Source organism: Chaetodon auriga, chromosome 20, assembly GCF_051107435.1.
Source record: "Chaetodon auriga isolate fChaAug3 chromosome 20, fChaAug3.hap1, whole genome shotgun sequence".
NCBI lineage: Eukaryota > Metazoa > Chordata > Actinopteri > Chaetodontiformes > Chaetodontidae > Chaetodon > Chaetodon auriga.
Window position 1 is genome coordinate 14931316 of NC_135093.1, and position 23662 is coordinate 14954977.

Genomic DNA, 23662 nt, shown 5'->3' on the forward strand with positions numbered 1-23662 from the left:
TGTATCAGTGAATCAGTGCGTCTTTGTCTTTGCAGAATCCAGTTGTGATGCTCTCAGACAGTCTGGTTTATCCTTCAGTGTGTGCTGCAAATTGCATATAAATGTACAAATTAGTTATAGCTGTCAAACCAATGTAGTGGAGTAAAATGTGTAACATTCTCAGAAAGCCCTATAAAGCTAGGTCTTATATCCCTACAGCAGTGACACTCTCTTCCATCCATTCATACTCAAACTATTGCTCACAACGACTGTTATAGAACATGTGTAGTGCCACCGACATACCAAGTGATGGCATCTCTGACCAGCCTGATGCTAAAAATAACATACCTGTCGCAACTACTCCATAAGCCTGTAAATAAAGGGTGTGTAAACTGAGCCAAAGCATCGTAGGGTCCAAACTATTTAAAGAATGGCCCTCTAAATCTGCATCTCCTTCACATGTGCAGTCACAGTGATGCAGGCCCACCACGGCATCATTACACAACTCAGAGAAGGCATAAAGAAAAGATCCAATTGTGCAAATATTTAGCTATCTGGATCTCCTGAGCTGGTCCAGCACTTCCAAATGGCCTGGCTGAAATGGCCTGTCAGCCAGCACATTCTTTCTCTCAATGAGGACCGACCGGAGCCATGTTTTTGTTGGTATGACCCCACCCCAGCGACCCCGTTATCCCCACAACCCCTCCTTCCACCGCTGACGTCTATTTGACAGAGTAAAACATGCTGCTCCAGACGCTGATACGGGGTCAGATTTGGGTTCTCGCATAAAAAACAGTTTTGCCGAGGTTCCACTGCTGTGTAATCTGATCTGGGTACAGCATTTGAGGCGGTTGACAGACAGAGTGCAGACACAGGGGTTGCCACGGGCCACAGACTGATCCCTGGGTACAGAGCTGGTATCTGCTGGGCTGGACTCCACTTGACCCCACAGGACCAAAGACTTATTTATAGGACTACGTCTGTGTGTGTGTGTGTGTTTATCTGTCCATGCGTGCACGTGTGTTGTCCTGTGTGTTTCCACACTCGCCCAGAGGGGAGTTCGTCTTATCAGCACCACGGAGCATTCATCAGGGGTGACATTTTCTGCCATTCCACGTTCAAACCAAACACATGGCTACATGTGCTATCTCCACTCTGCGGGATGTTGAGAGGCCTGACTTATGCGACTTGTCAGTAAGAAATTACACTATCGTCACGCCAACCCATTGATTCGGTATGTTGCCTTTTGTATTATTTTTCCTGTGATAGGTAATTTGGTCGGACAAACCTTTCTTTCTTCCTTGCCCGATTCTGAAAGCTGAAACAACAAAGGGGCACCAACAGCTACATGGTGCTGCTTGTTTTTAACACCCCAGGGACCCTCGGTGGGTCATGATCAAATGTTGTTCTAGGTTTCTGAAAGGGGCTGCATGTGTGTGTTTCTTGGTGTCTTTTTTCCTACCTTTGTCTGTGTGTGTGTGTGTGTGTGTGTGTGTGTGTGTGTGTGTGTGTGTGTGTGTGTGTTAACCCCCCCACACCTTTCCAAGTGGGTTTGGAAACTTGTAGAACTGTCGTGATTGAGAGTAATAGGATAAAGCAAAGCTGATACTGTTGACTCAGCTAACAGGATTGTGAACTGTGGAAAACTATTGCCTTTACCTCATTGGTTATGGCAATTTTCATGGCCTGGAGGCAGCCTGGGTTCTGAGTGGGGTGGACAATCTCCACTGAGGGCCGAATGGAAAAGACAAACCAAACTGAAAGTGAGACAGAGAGACTCAAAGTCCTCTTACTTGCTTTGTTTCCAGAGCTTTCAACCCCATGTTGTGATAGTAGAGCAATGGCAGGAAATGAGGGGAGAGAGAGATGGGGAACAATATGCAACAAAAGGTCCCCAGCCAGACAAGAACCAGCGATGCTGGGGTTCATGGTTGGTGCCTTAACCCTAAGGCCACCAGGTCACTTCCTCATTTAAGAGATGGAGATATGGAGAGTCTAGTTTTCTGCGCTGCTCTCTGCTGAGCTGTACCAAGCCTTGCGCACACGCCATTGTTTCGCGCGCACAGTGTCTCAAGAACCCATGTTACATTCAAGATGAAAACAGGAGTCACATTATTCCAGATCCAAGAGATCCAAAGAGGTTTCTCTGAGCTCAACTGAGCTTTATTTCATTGCAGCAGAGACAGCTTTGAAACACAAAATGCTCCTATATCCTGCGATAATCACCCAGTGTACGGTCACAGTGTCCACACTGTTTGCTCAGGACACCGTCTACGGATTTACACTGCTGAAATGACAGTAGCTCTATTACAAATGATTCTAAATGTCACGCAGATTAGAGATGAGAGGGTTGGCTTGTTCGTTATTTGCTTTTGTATATACACGCTCTGGTACAGAATGACACGCTCCAAATGTGAAGGATAAGTTTAAGCATATTTGTTTTCAAGTTCTGAATTCTGTTATTAGTGTGTGTTTTCCTTCAGAGCCTGCAGGTTATGGTTCATAGCATTTATTACAGAAATCAAGTATCACAACTTTCTCAATGTTGCGTTCAGTACTGTTAGAATTTGCACCTTTTTGTCCAAAGCAGAGTTAGCTTAGTACTTCAAGCACAATTAGATCTGACTCACAGCGTGAACTTGGTGGGTGAGACAGATAGTGTGTCACAGTGACCAGAGGTGTCATTTTCTGCCCCCCCCCCGCCCCCCCCCCCAACAGATACACATATCCACGGTGAAGTATGATGTCATTGGCTGCCTGTCCGCTGAGTCGTGGACCAGCGCCATGATCACAGACTGAACAACTCACAGGCTCCACACGAGCCGGGAGGACGAAGGCGAGGGAGGGAGAGTAAATGGCAGGGAGGAAGGATGGAGACAACTCCACGGTGTCCTCGACTGCAGAGAAATGATGCTGGAATCAGAGAGACTGCCAGTGATTCATCTACCCCCCCCAGAAGTGATATCATGTTTTAGCCTGTTAATGTGTACTTTATGAATGAACTGTCTTCCTCGGCTGCCCATGTTGTACACAATGTGCATTCAAATAGCAATAAAAAAGCAAAAAACAAGTACAGCATATATTTAGTGAATGAGTTAAGGCCTTGACCAGGCCTTTACAAAATTTCCCCGTACGCACAGGAATGTGAAAGCTACGCCGAACGCTCAAAAAAGCATGCCTGGCCAGTAGGTGGCGATAAAGTCGACATCAAAGATACATGAAATACCAGCGCAGAGTTGAGGTGATGACATCATCGTTCTGAAACGCTCCATTTTTCATGTTCTTACAGTTACACAGAGGCCGGAGTTCTGAAAAATCTGGACTTTAGAGAAAAAAAACTGGACAGTTTTGGTGAAAAGGAGGAAATAACTCGTGCTCGTACAGTGATAGTTTGGCTTTTGAAGTCAAACTTAAGTCACATTTTGAAGCAAACCAACAAAGTTAGGTGTGAAACTACCGTCAGCTCATTTCAACTTTCTGATCTTCAGTTGAGGAGCATGAGCATAAAACTGGCAAATGGAATAAATTCAGACACCACGCAGCTGGTCCTGACTAAAACTGTCAATGTACTGATCCATCTTTGGATCTATGGCTCTGATCTAATTGATTCTACATTCAGATTCATTCACTGAGTCATGTTATATATAATATATATGGTACAGTACATTGGTCACATGTTAGCAGCACTACAGGTGACAGCGGTCTGCAGAGCCTCTGTTTGGTAGAGATGCCTGGATTAAACTCACAGGCTTCCACGTATGTATACACACACAGACACACACACGCAGATCCCTGTCAGCAGTGTTCTACATTTGCGTGTGATGGGAGACGCCTCAGCACCGTGCTGACAAGGAGGACTTTCACTCTCTACATAGTTCACACAAGCCTGCAAACTGTCCAATGCTCCTCTCAGCCGTTCATCAGCTTGACTGACAGCTCGCAAATGTTTGTGCTTCTCGACATGTCCGAGGGCGCAATTTGTCAGATAAACAACTCTCAGAAGCAGACAGCAACCGGCTCGTCAGACGAGGAGGCGGAAGACAGCAAATTGGAGAACTTGAACGCAACAGAGAGGTCATTGGTGTTATCTCTGTCAGTGTGTCCTTTTCACTAATCAGGCCATTAGTGAAAGAGATAACGGGAATCTCTCTCTCTGGACTTCTGAGTGTTTTCACCACTTGCGTGGAAAAACACACCTTTCTGAGTGAAAAAAAAAACAAAGTATCACCTTCAGCACGTTGTAAAAGCTTCAGAGTCAACCTGTGGGGACATGTGTGGGATGTCAAAGATTCGACTGGAAAAAAGGAGCCGACTGCCTCTGCAGAGGGAGCCTTTTTTTCGAGTCTGACCTTGTATTGTACTGCGGGATTTGGCTGCATGGTGATTGGGAACGTGCTGCCTGGCGACTCTTATCATTCCTGTCTGTCAGAGACGGGAACACTCATGGCCTGTGGGGATGGCTGCCTGAAATTCTCTGGAGAGGTCTGCTGTTGGCTCAGACTCTGCAGGTCAGAGATCACATCGGCCACCGGCCACATACCAGGGAGACAGGAGGCAGGATGGTAGAGGTTGTGGAGGTACTAAATGGCTATGGTAGGTGTTGCATTTACAGAGAAAAACTGTAATTATATGGTATTTTAAAATGGGCTGGACAGGTGAGAGAGATGAAGAGAGAAACATAAGCGAGACGGGAGTAAGACAAACATGTGGGTAAAAGGAGACAATCACATGGAAAGAGAATAATATGATCATAAATTTGGATAAAGAAATAGTTGCATGTGGAGAAAGTAGCACGAGGGCCAGGAAAAGTACGATTTACATTGACGTACATTTGAGGGTAATTAAATATGAACTTGAGGTATTGCGGGCGAGTGCCAACTCAGAATCCCATGAATTATGGTCATATTGGATGATTCAAGACCTAATGTAACTAATTTCCATCCTGTGCCAACTTTCAGTGCCAGTGCAGGATGTACAGTGCCCTTCATGCAGTGGAAAGTAAGGGTATCAGTATGCTTCAAAGAGCTTTTTGGATTGTCTGATGGCACCTATCCCACCTCGGTGTTGGGAGGGGGATTGGGGGAGCAGGAAAAGCTGCAACAAAACCAATAATCCAACAATTATGCCCACATTATGCAGGGATTTGCCAGGTTGAGGCAAATCAGTTGCATTCATGCAATCACGCCAACTCAGTTCTACCGCCACAGCAATGTCTGGCCTCACGTTTTATAAAATGATTCGGCTTTTAGTCAAGAAAACAGGAAATAGAAAAAAAGTTAGATTGGTGCATCTCTAGTAAAAACCTTGGGCTTCGTGGTCAGATGTGGTCAGGTGACACGCTGTACGAACTAATTTATTTTAAGTATGCTGAACCCTTAAAGGGGAAACATGCCGATTTTACACATCAGAGTATGCATATGGGAAAGAAGTTGTTTAAAGCTGCTGCTACTGTGTGAAGTCTGAGAAATGTCCTCATGTGATGTCACTTGAGTCAGTGTCGGCTGGGGCTGAAGACTCTGTTAGAAAATGATAAAATCTGGAGGTGTGGAGTTAGTTTACCAGACTCTCTGTAGCCCACTGCTCGAGGTTAGCAGCTCGAGGCTACATGAACAGTTAGGACCGTAGCATAAAACACCAGAATATCCGATCAAATTGTCGCCGGTTGAGTTGCATTGTGGGTAATGGAGACACCAGGTTTTGAAAAGGAAGAAGAATGTGTGGAATAAAAAAGATGATATCTCAAGTTCTTGCAGAAGGGAAAGCTTTATGGAAAGAAAAGGTGTTGAACATTTTCCCCTACAGATTCCATAAATAGACAAAGCAGATATAGTTTGACGTAAGTACATATTTATTTTTCTGTATTAACATAAATCATAAAATGGACTCCTTTCACCCCATTCTCCCCTTCTTATTAGATACAAAGTCTCTCTTAGCCCAGTCTTTCCAGTTCGTAATTTCACAGGAAAGCCAACTTGCACAATGCTTAGTATCATTCGACAGCCGTCTACATCAAACCAAAGCAAACAGTGGATCAAAAGCCAGATACCTGTTGTAGCTCTTCTTCATTTTAATGAAATTTCCAAGGTGTATTGAAAATGAAGTGCAGTGTACATAAACAGAGAATGATCAGACTAGATTGCTGTCCTGAGCGTTAATTGAAGAACATCTGTAATGAACACATACTTGACCCCTGATAGGATCTCCATACAATTGGCTCGAGCGTGATCTCAATATAAAAGTTGTTGTTTTTGCTGAAGCCGATTCCCATAGCTCCTGGTATGTCAGCTGAAACCTTTGAAAATATGACCCTCTGTGCCATGTTATACTTGGCCTTTGGGATAGGCAGCATTTAGGAGACATTTGGAGGTAACATTTGATGGATTCTCTGTTCCACACTTTAATGAAGAACATATCTAGAACAGGGGAAAGGCCAGAATCTGAGCATTAGATAGCGAGGCTTATCAGTCACAACACTCAGCCTGAGTCTGCCTGCCAATAAAGCACACTATCATATGGTGAGCTGGGATTATCTTTTGGTGCTGCAGCGTGTTTCGATCACTATAGTTATATTACTGGTTCATTGCAGACACTCGTGTCTGTAATGGTGGAGACCAAACCGGGACTACAAAGAGACAGAGTACTGGAAACCTCACCAAATGTATGTTAAAACTTCTTTCCAAAACCTTTGACGAGCTCAGCCGTTTCACAGAAGACAGATGGAGGAACACTGCAGTCAGTGACATCCACACTGCCAGTACGACGGGCTGCTTTTAACACTAAATTCAGTTATAAGGTACTTTAAGTATCAGGTATCAGGACAAGCAGCCGGAATGATAACTAAAAAGCCGGTTCACTGCAGTGCGCCTTCTCTGGCTTCTGCTCCTGACAACACTGTCAAGAGAGGTGGTGACCACAGCGGCGTGCAGTCGGGGAAGCAGTCATTTCCATTGTCTGCTGTGGTTCAAGTAGATCTGACTTGGCAAACATTCCTCACGACTGTGTGTTGGTTTTTACGGAGCTTCAACTCCACCACTGGGCTGAAAAGTTACACTTGATGGGACGTTAATGTGACCTTTTCTTTTTTTTTTTTTTTTTCTGACAGGGGCTCACAGGTCACAGTGGTTTCTACATGTTTTCCATCAGCTTTCTCTTTTTTTCCATCATAGTTAGGTTGACAGTCACTGCATGCACTGCAGCGTCTGCTTAATTAGGCGTGCATGTGGACGGTGTTGCTGTCTCTGTACTCATTACTCATCGAGCCGACATCCCAAAAATGTGGCACAGCCATTAGATACATGGCTTGATGACATGTCAACTCATTATTTGACACTAAGTAGCATTTTGCTTTTTCGCAGCTGTACTATATTTCTGCACTGTCTCGATCTACAAAACAAATATCTGAACAGAAATCTGATCAGATCACCTTCATTCCCAGCACCTGTTAAAGGTTTGGCTCCGACAAACACCTGAAATTTGAAACACCTCAAAAACATTGTGTTGTGAGCTCTGTCGAGGCCTCTACGAGAGACAAGAACTTTGTGCTCAAACAAGCCCACATACTGAGAGGGAAGTAGTAAAATAAATTACATTATAATTTATGGAAAATGTAGTCTTTGTGTGGAGATTCTGCCCTGTCCATCAGCGCACTGATCTGCTCATAAACACAGCATACGGACGTGTCCTCAGTAAGCCTGTCCATCAGCCAGCTCCTTAAGATGAATCCTTTAGATCTTATAAATGTTTTTATTCTGATTTGAGCCCGTGTTGTTCTGTCCATTGTGCTCTCCCTGAGCACAGCCCAGTGCGTTTCTATCATCCACAGCATGGCCCTAATCACAAGCAGGTGCCTCCCATTCAAATTAACATATGGTTCTAACTTTCCCCCTATTTTGACAAATGCATACCTGGGTTGCTGACTAGTAAAACCGTAAAATGAATTCTTCTTTTTTATTATTCACAACACATGAGGATGGTTGAGAGAGCAAGGTGGAACAGAGCTGAGAATGATTTCACCTTGCATGCAGCCCTCCTCTGCTGGTACTGTGTACCTTGATACATGACTGGGATCGCAGTTATTGGAAGCAGGACCTATTGTATCTGGCTGCTCCAAATTCTTTTTTTTTTTTTTTTCATGAGTGTGTTATTTGGGTTATTGGTTGCATTTGAAGAGTGCAGTAACACAAGCTTTAATATGAGGTTTTCATGATCTGCGATTGCAGTGAAACAGACAAGTTCAAAGCGACGTTGCAGGCTGTGTTTTTGCACCGCAGCAGCTGCAAATGGATGCAAGTTGAAAGTCTCTTGGCAGTTTTAGTCCCAAGTCAAGATCCCGGTCGAGAAAGTCCTGATTTAAGTCCCACGTCAAGACATTTACGTCTCAGGTCAAGAGAGTTAAATCCTGAGTCTAATCCCAAATCAAGACAGGTAATCCCAAGTCATGCCCCAGTCTAATAACATTAGACTAACAGATTTTAGCCTACTTACACACCCCTTGTGTTTAATCACTGTACTAATCCTGATTCAGGACTAGTACAGTGATGATCTTAAATGAATATTTCATATTATATTGAATCTGATATGAACTGAAGCTTAACTGGGAGGTTTTTTGACAGTTGATGTGCTTCACACTTGTGTTTCATCTTACCGAGTCATTCCAGGGAAAAGGCTAAAAGTCTAAGTGAAGTTAGAGTTGAAGACTTTTTTTTTTTTTTTTTTTTTTTCTCAGCTCCAGGCACATGACTTGGCCAATAACACACTTCAGATTCACGTCCACACCTCTGCCTTACACTACAGAAAGGTGGACGCGGCAGTAACTCAAACGTGTTTAGTTTGTATCTCAGTCTTTCGGTGATTAGTCTCATTAAACTCGTGCCAATATGACAAACTGATTTGTAGGGATCAACCGCTTTTCACCGTTGCAGCTCCACTTTGTCATTCAGGCTGAAAATACAGTCGGGCTGAGACTCATTTTACATAAGAATCAAAAACGCATGTGGCAGTTTTAAGCAGTGCCAATGAAAGCAACGCTAGATGACTAACAGCCCAGGAAAGGACTGATGATGACAGAGCAATATGTAAAAGAGGTGACAGGATGGACTAAGATGTCTTTTTTCTTCATATTTATGTCAGGGTGTCAGACAGTATTATTTAAAGGTCTGAAGGGGAAGGGGGACCAGTCAACTTTTTTTTTTTTTTTTTTTTCACAAATAGCCCCCATGGGAATACACAGCACCAACTGCCTCCAGCCCCCATTCACATAAATGCCTACATGTGATCGATATCAGAGAATGATCCGGAGCTGGATTTCTCGCTTCCTTTCTCTCGGCTCTGGAATGCGCTCCCGCTCTTGCATCTGAGCCGTGAGCCGGATCAGAGCTGTATATTGTGTGACTGTTTTCATTTCTACCGTGAGGATTTCTCCCCTTGGTAAAAATTCACCGCCCAAAGCTCTTGTATCCACAATACAACACCTGGAAAAAGAAACTCTTCATTAATCTCCGCAGCCCTTAAGAATCTGTGGTTTTAAGCACTCCTGTTTCCAAACCACATGTGAGGCGGCATAGCGGCTGGTCGGCAGAGCCTTTGTTTTAGAATAACTCTGGGTTATTTTCAGGTCATTGTGGGCGAGTGGTTTCTTAATTGAATTTCTAAGCGTTTTGTTTAATATGCCACCGTTAAAGGGCCCTAAAAATAGCCCAGTGGATGCAATGACCTAATCTTTTCCGGAGTTTTGAAGAGATAGATAATCCTAGACGGTCTTTATCTCTCCGACTAATAGCTGATGAATGAATTATTACAGAGGAGCACAGATTAGATCACTGTCGGTGTTGTTCTTAACTTAAGTGTACTACATCATGTGGTGCTGCACTGATTGCTGATACCTCTGAGGATAGAGCCCATATGATAAACTGTATGGACTTTCTTGTTCCTGTCTCCCTCAGTGTGTGTGTTACTGTATCCCTATTAATTCCAGAGAAGCTTTTAAAGCCTTTATAATAAATACGGTTGGTATCTGTGGTGACAGATGAGAGAGGGCACTCCTTTAATTGCCTGCCTTCGTGAAGACCGTAACGAATAATGAAAACTTTGAATGGAAGCTTCTGAACTAAGCCCTTTAATTCCCTCTATATTACATTTGTCCTTGCTCATATCCACAGCGCATATTAGCGACAATCACGGAAAGTTTAAGAGCCGCCCAGCTGAGTTTTTGTTTCCAGTGGACAGTAGCTTCAAATCTGAAAATCCTTTTCATAATAATAAAAGCCATGAAATCATAATAACATCTATTCGCCCTCAAAAACTGTCCAAATGGGAGTCAGCCGATGAGATTAAACAATGTCATTTTTCCCGCTGCCTAAATATGGAGCCCCAGAGTATTTTATGTTAAATAAATACATTACATTACACAGAATCTGGATAGTAGTTTTGCATCTCACGGTTTAGTCACTTCGGGTTTAAACCCGGAGTTTGTTAAATCTGCTTTGCGAAACAGGCCTCAGGTAGCAGCTGTTGAGCCTGCTCGCCTGCTAAGTGATTTTTTTTGGCCACTTGGGGTCACCTGAAGCAAGCTATTAACACAACATCGTCATAATATAATATTTAAAGTGGTCGTCAACATGCTGGCCAGCTGTTGTCTCATCCAACAGATAGGGGGCAACTTCAGCAATCGATACACCTCAGTAATGTTTCAACGTCTCCTTTGGAAAAAGAGGGTTTTCTTGTCCAACAACAGTGTGAGAGTGAGTCACAAAATAATTCTCTGTGGGTTTGTTATTACAAGTGACCCCTTTCACGTACAAGACCCAATAAAGATACTGATCATAGCCACTTTAAACAAAGCTGGGGTCATGTGACGAGTAACCACACGACTGTCAACTCCAGTAAAACTGAACGATCTGTTTTATTATTTAACATGTCCACACTTGACACAACTGATTTGTTATTTACTTGATAATAACTTACTAACTGTTGTGAAATGAATCACTATAGGGCTTCACATCTAACCAGAGAGAAGCTGGGCAGTGAAGCGCTCTCTGGGAGGTGCGAGCGTCCAGTAAGCAGCCGGTTTGTCACCGAGGATCACCGACACGTTGATGTGTTTTCAATGGTGACCTCATATTCTTAATTACTTGTCAGTGATCGAGGGCAGGAGCAGAACACACACACACACTCACAGATTTATCAACATAAAAGCTAACATGACCACCTTTCACTTCACTGGAAGAGCCCATGACTAAGAGTTGCTCGCACTCCACACAAGGGCCTGCCATCTCTCTGCACTGCAGCAGCCGTGGCCTGTATTTATGTTAGCTGCAAAGCAATTTTAACTGTACATTCCAGATAGGTGAACAGCACTTGGCCCAGGCAGGCGAATATTTCAAAGCTTAGAAGAAAAAAAAAAAAAAAAAAAAAAAAAAAAATCGGCAATCAATGTCCAGTCAACAGAGCGCTTGGCATGAGGAGGTGCACAGCATTTTTGCAACAAAGGTAACAAAGACTTATTTATGTGTCTGAGCTCACAGAACCCTGGTATACCTTTCAATAAGTTTTACTGTAGTATAACTAAATATGAAACCAATTAGGAACTTGGGTCGGCACTACAAACACAGTCCTTGGGTTGAAATCTTTTTTTGAACCCTTCCTGTTGAATACACGTATTTATTTCATGTTCTCCCTTTTGGATTTTCATCACGTCACACAGACTGGTTTGATAAATAATAAATCTGTTTACTGCCCATGTGGACTGAGGTAATATTTGCCCTCAGAAATGTTCTATCCATCAACTGATTCCCGTCTCAGGGCCTGTTGCTCTCGACTTCGCTCGGATGATAAATGAACATGTGAGTAATTTCACGGATGAATTAGGAGCTAAAAACAACAGCGGGGAAAATGCATCGGCACACATTCCACCTGTTGCCTAACGCAGAAAAAGGCAGGTTTTTGTTATGGTGCTGAGGTTTTAATGCTGATCGTGGCTAAGATAGAGCGTCTGGCAGGTCTGCAGAAAACGCTTTTGATAATGACAATAGAAAGGTAAACATTTTTGTCTGTCCATATTTACAGAACAGGCTGTTCTTATCATGTCCAGAGTAATATCTGTTCATTACATTCATTTAAAATCTTTTTTTTTTTTTGACTCAGCTAAAGGTTCAAATATTCACCACAGGCATGGAGCTGAAGCTATTGCACAGTGCATGATTGTCTATAATCAGAAAGCTAAGTTAATTTCCCCTGATGAAAATGAATCATGTCAGTTTAGGGGCACAGCGCTACATAAACAAGCACGCTGTGCAGAGTCGATGTTAACCTGCAAAAAATGATGAAGTGTTGGGCTGATCATGTCTATCAGCATCACTGACTAATCTCCTCCAGATGAGAGTAATCTCCCAACTCCGGCCACCATCAAATCAGTGAGGAATCCACTCGGCTTGCAGGGGAAAGGTGCTGCACGAAAAGCCAGACTGGAGCAATAAGGCTTGTTTTTACAGCAGGTGTTAGAGAGTCCTGGGCTGCCAAACAACCCTCTTACCAACTCGGACCTCTCCTCCGCTCTTATTTGACTAAATCAAAAGAGCGTTGCCCAGATTCGTATCAGGTAAATCTCTGTTTTCATGTTAAACCCCGTGGATAATTAAAGTGGTGTTGGGCCACCTTCAACCGAGCGGTCGGAGCACTGGCCAATCAGCATCTCTGATGTGAGGCCAATGAAGTCTGATTGCGTGTTTTTTGGGAGCCGTTCATTAAAGAATTTTCAAAAAAAAAAAGAAGAAAAGGTGATTACAGACGTAGTTCAGGGACAAACTGATCAGTCAGTGAATGATTTGAAATTAAGGATAAAAGGATAAAACATACTGTGATTTCATGTCATGTAAATAAAGATCTTTACTGTCATGACATGAACATGGAAATGTGAATTAACAAAAAAAAAAAAAAAATATTGCCCATTCCAACAGGAGCAGGCTTTGAAAGTGTGAGCGGGCCCCAGTACACTGGTAACACCTCCAATGGCAAAATTGTGTTAATGATGCCATCATGTGGACTCTTATAAAGCTCTAGGAATGTCATAGTGAACAGATGTATTGTGTGTATCACGGGACAGCAAAAGAGGAACATAACTGAACTGAATCTGAATCTCTAGTCCACATTTCAGTCCTGTTGCTCCCACAGGAAGCAGCTCGTTTCAAAAAGAAATACGAATCAGTCATTTGAAGCCCCACGGAGAGCAAACATCACTGTGACGAGACGCCAGCTCTGGACATTTACCTCTGGCAGAGAACCATGCCTGACACTCAGTGCACAGTGTGAACACACCCCCTGTTTCTGTCCTCTCGCCCACACACACACACACACACACACACACACACACACACACACACACACACTGACAAAGACGCAGTTTGTGAGGCTCTGAATGCTCTGCTCAAATCCTTTCTATGTTATTTTGTATGCCTTTTACATTATTCTGCTGCACTCACCTGAAGGCTACGCTATCACCTGCTGTGACGCCTGCTGCCACTGCTGCTGTTCACATGGTTTTCACGAGCCCCCGCTTCCACCCCAGCATCTATCCCAGTTCACACATCATCATCATCATCACTCGCCACTCTCTGCTCTGCTGAGGCTGGTGCTTCAAAATAAACAAAAAAAAAGCTTTGCTCTGACTTGTATGGCAAAGTGAAGGATAGATTAATGCAGACAAATATAGTGATGTTTTCCCTCCATGGGGCTTCAAATGACTGATTCTTATTTCTTATTGAAACGAGCTGCTTCCTGTGAGAGCCACAGGACTGAAATGAGGGCTAGAGATTCAGATTCAGCTCAGGTATGTTCCTCTTTTGCTGTCCGGTCATACAGACAATACATCTCTTTACTCAGACATTCCCAGAGCCTTATATGAGTCATTGGTGATAGACTATCCATACACAAAATCCATGAAAATTGTTTAATTTTTTTTAGTGACACCAATTTAATTTTCTTTATATTTTCATCATTTCCATCATATTCCAAACAAACCTCAGGCGTCCTTCCTTATTAAAGATCTTCATGAATGTTAGGGACTGTAAAAAATTATTAGGGAGGAAGGAAGCGACGGAAAAGGGGAAGATGGAGTTCTATTTTTTTCTCTGATCCAATTTTCTTTTTTTTCCCCTCTTTTTTTCCCCCTTCCCTTGCAGTATTATAATATTTTATCACAGTATCAATAACACTGGGGAGGGCCATGATTTTTCAAAAAGGATTCACGCTCCAATAGCTTTCATACAGTCCCTCATTTTTTCCAATTTAAACTATTATACTGTATGATATATATGATTTATATATGAGGATTTTTATTTCACACTTAAACTTTAAAACTTTAAGATTGATGTTGACGTGAAAAGTCAGCCAGGCTCAAGCACACAGCGATGAAACGACGTTCATAAGGTTTGAACAGCAGACTGCGTTTCTACCATATCCCTCAGCAGTACATGAGGAAAAGGTCACTGTGTCATTCACAGTCTTATCTTTCAGTTGTGTTTGCAGTCTGTCATGTGGAGTTTGGCAGGACCACGAGGAGCCACGGTCTGGGCTCCTCACTTGTTTTGTTTCTCTTGTCCCTGACGTCTACAGGCTGATTTGAAGAATAAGGCGATTAGATGAATGGCTGAATCTGAGGAGATTCCAGTTTATGTTCATCTGCCTCTTCAATTACTCTCACTCCCTCAGCACCCATGACATCATGGAAAACTTTGTCGGGTCTAGGAGTACAGAGGGAAACGCTGCGTTGCTCTCGCTATTCTGAGAGTCCGCAGGGATACATCAGTCTAAAAATACCGATTTCAATCACAGGATTCCTCAGATACTTTCACCTTCAGCCCTGTGATGCGAGTGGCATTTAAGCCAGGTTGATTTGGGCTGTGAAGCTGAAAAGCAGAGATATTTCAGAATGGATTAATCATCAGACGGATTCAATAAAATGTTCAAACGACCTTGTTTTATCTGGCGTGGGGACGTTCTTGGCAAAGATGCGTGACTTGCATTCTTACCTATTTACCTGCCGTATGTATGTTGACTGAAATAATACTTGTAGTTGGGGTTTTGAAAAACGCTCCTAAAGATAACAAAACAAAAATGTTCATATCAACCTGAGGTGCGCTTGTTCGTGTTTCACTCTCTGCTTTTTTTTAAATTAAGTTAGACAACTTCATCAATCATTTGAAGGCTGCCGTTGTTGTCCCTGCAACTGTGAATGTCCGAAACAAGTATGCAAAAGTGCAGCTTACACACAGTTAGATGGATAAAGGCCATGTCATTTTGAGGTGAACAGCAAACAGGAACTCATATTCATACGAATGACTCCTCACCTTAGAGGTACCAATGCAAAAATGTCACTAAAATGAGGACTTTTGATGATAACATGCAGATTACTCAGAAATCAGGTGGTAAATCTCTATACATGATGAGGGTATATACGAAAATCATGACACATCCATACAATTTTCACTCCTGCGCCCTTTGCACTGCCTCCCACCTTTGCACTATTTTTAACCCTGCAGTCTGTACATGTAGCTATATAATGCAATTTGCTTATGTCAGTTTTTTTTGCTGTCTTTGTACAGCAGTGTGTGCACAGTGTGAGTATCCTCCTGGACAATGTTCATGGCACTGTGAGTAAACACTGGAAACTTCTCTCTGATTTTCCTTCTGAAAAATGCCAATCCAAATTTATGCTACGAGCAAAAACAACATCGTCAAATCAGAGTTTCTGATTGGTGCTGGAAACAGAGAAGATGGTCATTTGTTATGACATTAAAACACTAAAATGTACGAAATGTTTGACAGATCTTTTCCACTGTTTTCATTGTGGAGACGGAACATTTGCACAATTGCGGTTGCATTGAAAAATATTGGTTTATTTAATTACAATCGAGTTAGTTTCTTAAATTACAGGTGAATTGTGTAAGATCGATCAATGAGCTCATTTTGTTGGAAGTTTAGCATCTAGCTTGATTCAATTTCTAAAGTTTAAGATGTCTTGAGAGATTTAGACGGGGTCCTCTTGCATGTTTTGGAAACTTTGTTTGAAATCCTGTGTATTTCTGGGTAACATTAGATATCCATGGCTAAACAAGCAACAGTCAAAGTCACAGTTCTGAAAAGCTCAGCTGCTTTGTTTCATCGGCGCAGCGTTCGGCAAACGATCTCCAAACTAGCACCAGATTTTGTTTTGAACGTTGCTAAACTCTGATGGAAGCACGGGCGCGTCACGTGACAAGCCTGTGAGGGGAGCACAGACAGAAACCGAAGAGAAACATCTCTCAGGCAAAACAACCAAAGCTGCTCTAAACTTGGCAGAAAACTGTGTTTGTGTCGGACCCCATCGCTCAGAGTCAGAACTGCACATGAACTACTGTGCAGCGGAGCTAAAAGTGGAGCTATGCTGCAGCACGACTGCTCATCCTATGATCAGCCAATCATATGAGAGCTAAAGGCGGTGCTGTCCCTGTCTAATCTGTTTTCCTTTATTTTGAAAAGCATAATGCTGCTCGACGTCCTCAAAGACTAACGTACGAAACCTCCAACTGCACCGAACGGACCGCACTTACCGTTGTGGCCTTCTGTTGATGGCAGCTGCTTCTTCAGTACACGGGTTCTCCTCTCCTTCAGCTGCTCAGCATCTCCGTGACCCCGTGAGTCTCTCTGCAGGTGTCCAGGACCCTGTCTGTCCTCTGGACCATTGCCCACGACCTTAGAGCAGTTCACAGCATTCATGGCCCACGCTTCACTCGCCAGTAGATGACATCTCTTCTCGGGTCACCTCAAGTCCCCTTTCAGAGAGAACGAGACACAATGAAGGAGCATACTGATCACAGTGAGCGCACTTGACTCTGGCTATTGCCTCGCTCAGCTGTAACAGCTTGAGAGCCAGCATTAATTGAGTTTGAACCAGCATGAAAGACACAGCAAACAGTCATTTGAATGTTTGCATTTGAAAAATCCTCTGCGGTGCCGGGAGCTGGAGGAGAGCCATGTTAGTGTTAGCGCAGAACACAACGTGAGGTCCAGATTTTGTATTGTTTCTTTTCGGAGGTCCATCTCAGCTCAGGCAGACGGCAGGGCGCGTCTGTTTGTTTACAGAGCTTTAAGCTCACTGTCAGCCTCCCAGATGCATCCCTCCGTCAGCCACCACCATCCTCTGCCGCTGCCAACTTATCAATTTACACAATTTACAAAGAGCAGACTTTCCTACCTCCTGGACAAATATTAAACACATCTACTCTGTGGGTTCAGTAGCTTAGAGAGCCCCACAAGGTGTCGATGTGAAAAATGAGCCTTTTGCTCAGATCCCAGACAAGCCTTCTGTGCAGTCTGTCTGCGCTCCATGCACTACATCACCTCCTGAGGCCTGCACCATAGGGCACCACAAACATACATAACTGTTTTCTTTAATAAGCTCTGTTTGGAGAAGCGCTCATATACTTACTTACTTATATAAAACTCCCATAATTGTATGCAAGTTTTCAAAAAGGCTCCTTCAGAAGTTTATGATATTGTCAAGGGTGCAATTTTACTGCAGAATCTCTGCAACATAAAAATAGTATGTATAGATATATGCCAATAAAGCTGTGTGCACATACAGGGAGTTTGATATGTCTATATATACTGTATATAAAGCTCCACAATGTCACAAAAGAGGTATTTAACAAACAGTTTATTTAAAGGTATCTTTGGTGGAGCTTGGTGATGAAAGTAAAGTAACAACTAATGTAATGCATTACTTTTGCTGCTGTAATTAGTACAGTAATGCAGTTACTTTTCAGAGTAATGAGTAATCATGTTAGTGTTGGTCAGTTAGACTTTTGATGGAAGGCTAAAAAAAAACTTTAGCAAAGCTGGAAACAGCCGATTATGGTGCTCCCATCAAAATGTGCAAAACAAATGTTATTAATCAGAACTCAAGGAGGAATTATCATAATGAGCTCAGCCGGAGGATCCCCCATATTGATTGCAACAGAAATTCACAATGGGTATCATGCAGTGACCCATGAGACACTTTGAACCATTAGGTCCAGAATTATTGTGGAAGCCAGTTGGGTCCATTTCAACCCTGTCAGTCATTTAAATTGGATTGAATGGACCTCCATGTACAAAATACCTCATCCAGTGTGTTCAACTGCTCTGCAAAAATGGGAAGTGGTTCAACAAAAGTACCGTTCGTGTCCACTGCAAAACGTTCTTGGTGTGAGACTGACAGAGATGACTGTGTCTGAGGAGTATCTCAACCCATAAACCTCAGCCAGAGTGATTATTGCTTCCCTGTCTCTTCCTCAGCTTCTCCACTTGCTTCCCAGCTAGATAAAATGTTATCGCTCAACCGCATTCAGATGAATGATGCAATAGAATCTGCCAGGCTGATTGCATTGGCCCAAAACCAGCTCCAGCATTGTTAACTCAAGGTGATTTTCAGTCCACCAAAAAAAAAAAAAAAAAAAAAAAAAGGCCAAATCTGGCAGCCATATGTAGGCCAAAGGCAGCCCAGACCCAGCAGGCTACCTGGGCATCTGCCCACATTCGTAATGTCTGCCTCCATGAACTGCCAAGGCAGTTAACCCAAAAAGCAAATCTAGAATTCAACACTTCCTTTCAGAAATCTACGGGTGACTCCCATGTTTCTCTGTGGCCTTTGGTCAAAACCAGTAGAGAAGTCAACTTCAGTATGTCGTCTGTATCCACAAAGCTGAGCACATTTAGACACAACCAGCTGTTTGCAGCCTGTTTTGCCAAAGCCCTTCAACATGGCCGCCAAAGAGTGTGTTATCACCTGAAAGCCCTCAAGGATGCCCTGATGGTTTTCTGGGATTCCATTTGCCTCTTCCTGGAAACAACGCTGAAGACACTGCATCTACTCACGCCATATCTTGACACATGGATTACACGTCATGTGGATGAAGGAACGAAAAGGGGTTGCACGCTAAACTGTACATAAACATCAGCCGGGGCAAACAATAACAGAGCCGTGCATTTACCACAGAAACAAGACAACACTTAGAGTAAATCATAGTCTGTTAAAAGGCAAGAGGAGACTGGGACTCCTCCATGGAGCATCAGGGGGAACCTCTTTAATGAAGCCTTAACTGATGGGCCTGGCTTAAAAGCCCACCCAGAGCCCACCCAGACACAGAGAGGGCCCACTCTGACAATTTATACCACAGTGACAACCCCTGCTGGGAATAGGTGGAGATAGGCAGAGGAACGCTGCCTCAAAGTCATGGAGGGGACAACAATGACACCCGAGCACAACTTGATGTTTCACATCAGCTCACATTACGATAAGTTATCTGTGAATCTGCTGGTTATACGACACGAGATTCACCGAAGAAGAATGCCCATTTACCGAAAGGCTTGAAGGGAAAAGTGAGCATGGAGAAGAAAAAAAAAAAGAAAAAGAGAGAAAAGGAAAACAAGGCAGTCTTCAAAAGAACCAGGTTATAGTCTGATGCTATCTGAGGCTGCGTTGAGTGAATAGTGGCCTGTATCTCTGTGTCAACACAATGAGAGCCAAGACACGTGGCACTCGGAGCCCCATCAAGATGAGCCGATAGGAGGCTCTACTTAACAGTTGTCCTCTTATCGATTGCCTGGGCCGGGCCAAACGCTTGTTGTATTATCTGCCCTTCTCTCTAATGACTCAGGGATTAAGGAGTGACTGGATGGTAGACAGTTACTCGCCTCAGGATGTTTATGACCCCTCCTATATCTTCTGCGCGGGCGGATGTTAATCTTTATTAGCCGGCGGTGTCTAAGTTATCGGTCACAGAACTTGCTTGTGTGATGTCACGCTTGAAGACGCCATGTCGTAGATTTTGTCGGCGATGAAAATGTGAGGTGAGACATTGCAACGTTTCCAACTCTGATTTATCATTTAGTGGTGAAGGCTTTAAACTTGGACCGATGTTAAAATTGCTTGTAAAAATTTTAATAACAAAAGGAAGACATGTAAGTTTTATTTATTTTTCTTCGGTGCCTCCCACACTGGAGTTCCCTTTCCTTTTTTTTTTTCTTTCCATAGAGCTGTGAAGTGGGAGAAGCTATGTCATGTGCCCCTCGTTCTGGAGAGAAAAGTCCCATTAATTTTTCCCATAATCAGGGTCAGGTGATGACAGTTGGGACATTTTTGGGGCTCAGATCAACATGAAACTTCAGGGACAAAATCATTGGTACAAAAGATGAACAACTCAGAGTCAACTACGACTCCCAAGGTGCATTTCAGCAAGAACCAAGCATCAAATTCTGTTGCTGAGAAAACGGAAAATTGACTTTTGTTTTACAACTGCAACAATGAAATGCTTTGATTTTTGCAGCCACTGACGTCCTCCCCATAGCAACGGCAGTCGAGGCTCATGGGTATTGTAGTATTTAGAACCATCTGGCATGCCAGCTCACAGACAAAATGTGATTTCTCAGAATCACAGACATAACCTATATGGCTGCTACGTTATCCAGGAGAGTGAGGAACAATGGGAATATCATTTAAAGAAAAATTTTAAATGTGAATCACCGGCCCCTCCCACTCCCCAACGCTATTGGACAGCAATGACTTTGAAGAAACATTAGTGAAAGTACAGATGTAGTGGGTATACAGGTATACAAGCCCACGACTTACCTTTTTCAAAGCCAATTTGCCTCTTTTGAAGCTAACATATTGGGAACGTGGCACATATCCACTTCCCGAGTGGCGTGCAAACTCAGCAGCATGATGGATCCCCCCCGAAATTAAATTGCTTGTTGAAAAACAGGAAAAAACATCTGCATTACAGACTAAAATGAGACAAAAAGTATTTCTGGCACCGTAAAGCACTGAGGTCATCTCATCCCATTCATCTGACCATGACATAGTTAGGAAAAATATGCATGCACTACTTTGAAATTATATGAACTCTTCTAGTAGTCTACTTCCTATTATAGTATACTTATGCACTAACAATGTCATTAAGCAATTTCTTGTGGCATTCACGAGCAGCTTTACTGTAATCGAGCTTTTGTTTTATTTAACTTGGACTAAAAGCACAGGTCGCAGTATTTCATGGTGAATTATAATGCACTTTCTATTTCGAGGCATTTTATATCACGAGCCAAAGATTCACACATTTACTGAATATCCTCATCAGCTCCGCTCGTCTTTCATTGACAAATTATTCATTCGAGCGGTCACATCTGATGTTTTCCTTCCTGCTTCTCTCACACTCTCCGGGGCTCGCAGGCGACCACCAGCCGAGCTGAAGCCCGGCCAGATTTACGGGAGGCTTTCATGGCCTGTAGTATTTATGCTGGGTTTACTCCAGGATTTCCAACTGATGATTGTGAATTTATGTTGCAATCAATATGGGGGATCCTCCAGCTGAGCTCATTATGATAATTCCTCCTTGAGTTCTGATTAATAACATTTGTTTTGCACATTTTGATGGGAGCACCATAATTGGCTGTTTCCAGCTTTGCTAAAGTGTCATTACAATACAGGTCCTCTTATTTATGCCTTCCACCAAAAGTCTAACTGACCAACACTCACTATTGGAATTCTTTTATCTTAAAGACTCTTCCTCACACTATTATCAGGCCAAATGGTAATCTGCAATAATTTCAGCATCCAAGGCTGTGCAGTGCATCCTTAATCCAGCAGCATGATAATAGTTAGCAGCGTGGAATGCGAGCCTGTACCTGTGATGGGTGACAAACTGGATTTGAAGGAGACAACATCCCTCTCAGCAGGCCAGAGGGATGCTTTTATCCTGCTGTGGATAAAACAGCAGTGAGCGGCCAACGTCTTCACCCTTTGTGTAACGCTCTGCTCGAACCTGAGCCTTTACTCACACCGCTGTTGAAACAGGTGGTGTTTCGGGATTTGTTTGAAACTAAATAGACTTGCGAATAATGAAAAAAAAAAAGAAGAAGAAGAAGAAGAGGCATGGCGCTTCACTTTAGACAAGTTGTTATTAGATGATTTTTTAACAGAGGATTTGGCAAGATTTAGAACTTTTGCCATTCTATAATAAACAATGGTGTGTCCATAATGAAAATATTTACTTAATTCTCTAAAGTGACTTATGGCAACTTTGGCCACTAAACAGAGTGTCATGAGTGTTATGGCGTCAGGTGCCACGGTCTGTATAAATACTGCCTGTACACTTGTTTATAGGAAAACCCCCATCTGGCTTCAGCCAACACAGTCAGACACGCTGGTGACCCCTAGGATTTCTCGAATGGAAAATATAACAGGACTGTTTGCTAAGCGGGGGGATAGCTGTACGGCAGTCAACTGTCAAGTGACAGACAAGACAACGTTGTAAAAGACTGCAGGCTCCACATCCCTGAGCCCAGCCCTTTCCCAACCTGTAAACACAGAGCCTGGCTTTTGAAGAACTTTCCAGAAAAGCCCAGTGGCCTTCTTCATCCCCCATTTACGGGATTTATAAACGATGACGGCGTTATAATGCGGCGCAAACTTAAGTTCAAGTGGGTCATAACTGAAGGAATTAGCAGAAATATGTGCAAAAGGAATGTACCAATGACGAGGAAGCAAAAACTAAAAATCAGCCGCTCAGCAGTTCCTTAAAATGTAAACAAAACAATAAGACATGAAGATAAAATGTACGCTATCAATGCAGCTTTTCAGCCTCAGCTCATTCTGGAATTTATTATAGAACACGGGATTATTAAGCTTATTCATTTGAAACTGCGTTAAACAAGCCGAACATTTTTTGTTACTTTTACCTATTTTATGACCAATGTGGTTTAGTCTAGAAGGCCCCTAAAAGCAGCGGGTGACAGTTGATGCATACACAGAGCTGCTGTAAGTTATGGCAGATAGAGCGTTGGAGAAAGTTGAAAGGTCAGTGTTTCAAATAAACAAGCGAGGGCTACAATAACTGTTTTTGCTGCACATTGTGGAGGAATGGGGACATGAAAGGATGCTGGTGGAGGTAAAGAGTTTGGAGGAGAGCTTTTTGCACAACAGTGCTACTATTGTTCAGTATAATGAGGTTGCCTATATGGGCTGGATGCTGTCTGTTGCTTAGGATAAAGTTTGTGCAATCAGTTCTAAGGTTTAATGTCATTTTGTCTCTTCCTGTCGTCATTGTCTAAATCAGACACATTTGTGCAAACACAGCATATATGCAGGGTGTCAGTTTGGTGATGCATACTGGATTTCTTTGTTGCAGTGCTACTTTAAGATTCAGCGTGAATAGTTTGTGCTTATTTTTACCCCCAAAAATCTTCCTTTGTGTGGCTCCAACACATCTTCCAAACTTCTGTCAAATGGCTGCAGTAAGTGTGTGAATTTAGTGATTAGTATGAGCGGGTAAGTGAGGAGCTGCAGTCCGGCCGACATGTTTCCACTCTTGTCAATGCAGCTGGGCTTCTAGTATTCCCCTCCTTCAAACTGTTTAGCTTGACGGCCTTTATCCACATCAGTCACACGAGGAATCGAGCCATGGGCGTTTCATCAACAGCTTCCACAGTTAAAACAGTGGAAGATGTCCCAGACCCACTTACGCACAAATTAACTGGAATGGTGTGCAGCAGCAGGGGCTTGCGTCGTGTCTTGTCTGGTCGCACATGCCAAGAGAGATTAAGATATTCCAGAGAAGAGGATCCGTTAATATTTTACAGTTCACCAGACATGTCCAGAGTGTTATGAAAAACACGC

The 23662-nt window shown here is 43.0% G+C and overlaps 1 protein-coding gene across 5 annotated transcripts in view; it reads right to left on the minus strand.

The window, feature by feature from the left end:
* The window catches only part of myocd (myocardin), an 81817-nt gene that overhangs the window by 31098 nt on the left and 27057 nt on the right, over window positions 1-23662 (minus strand). For all 5 annotated transcript variants that reach the window (XM_076759310.1, XM_076759316.1, XM_076759314.1 and 2 more), the window contains exon 2: window positions 16563-16784. In XM_076759310.1, the coding sequence (XP_076615425.1) occupies window positions 16563-16728 (166 nt within the window). In that variant the 5' untranslated portion in view covers window positions 16729-16784. The remainder of the gene's footprint in view (window positions 1-16562; window positions 16785-23662) is intronic.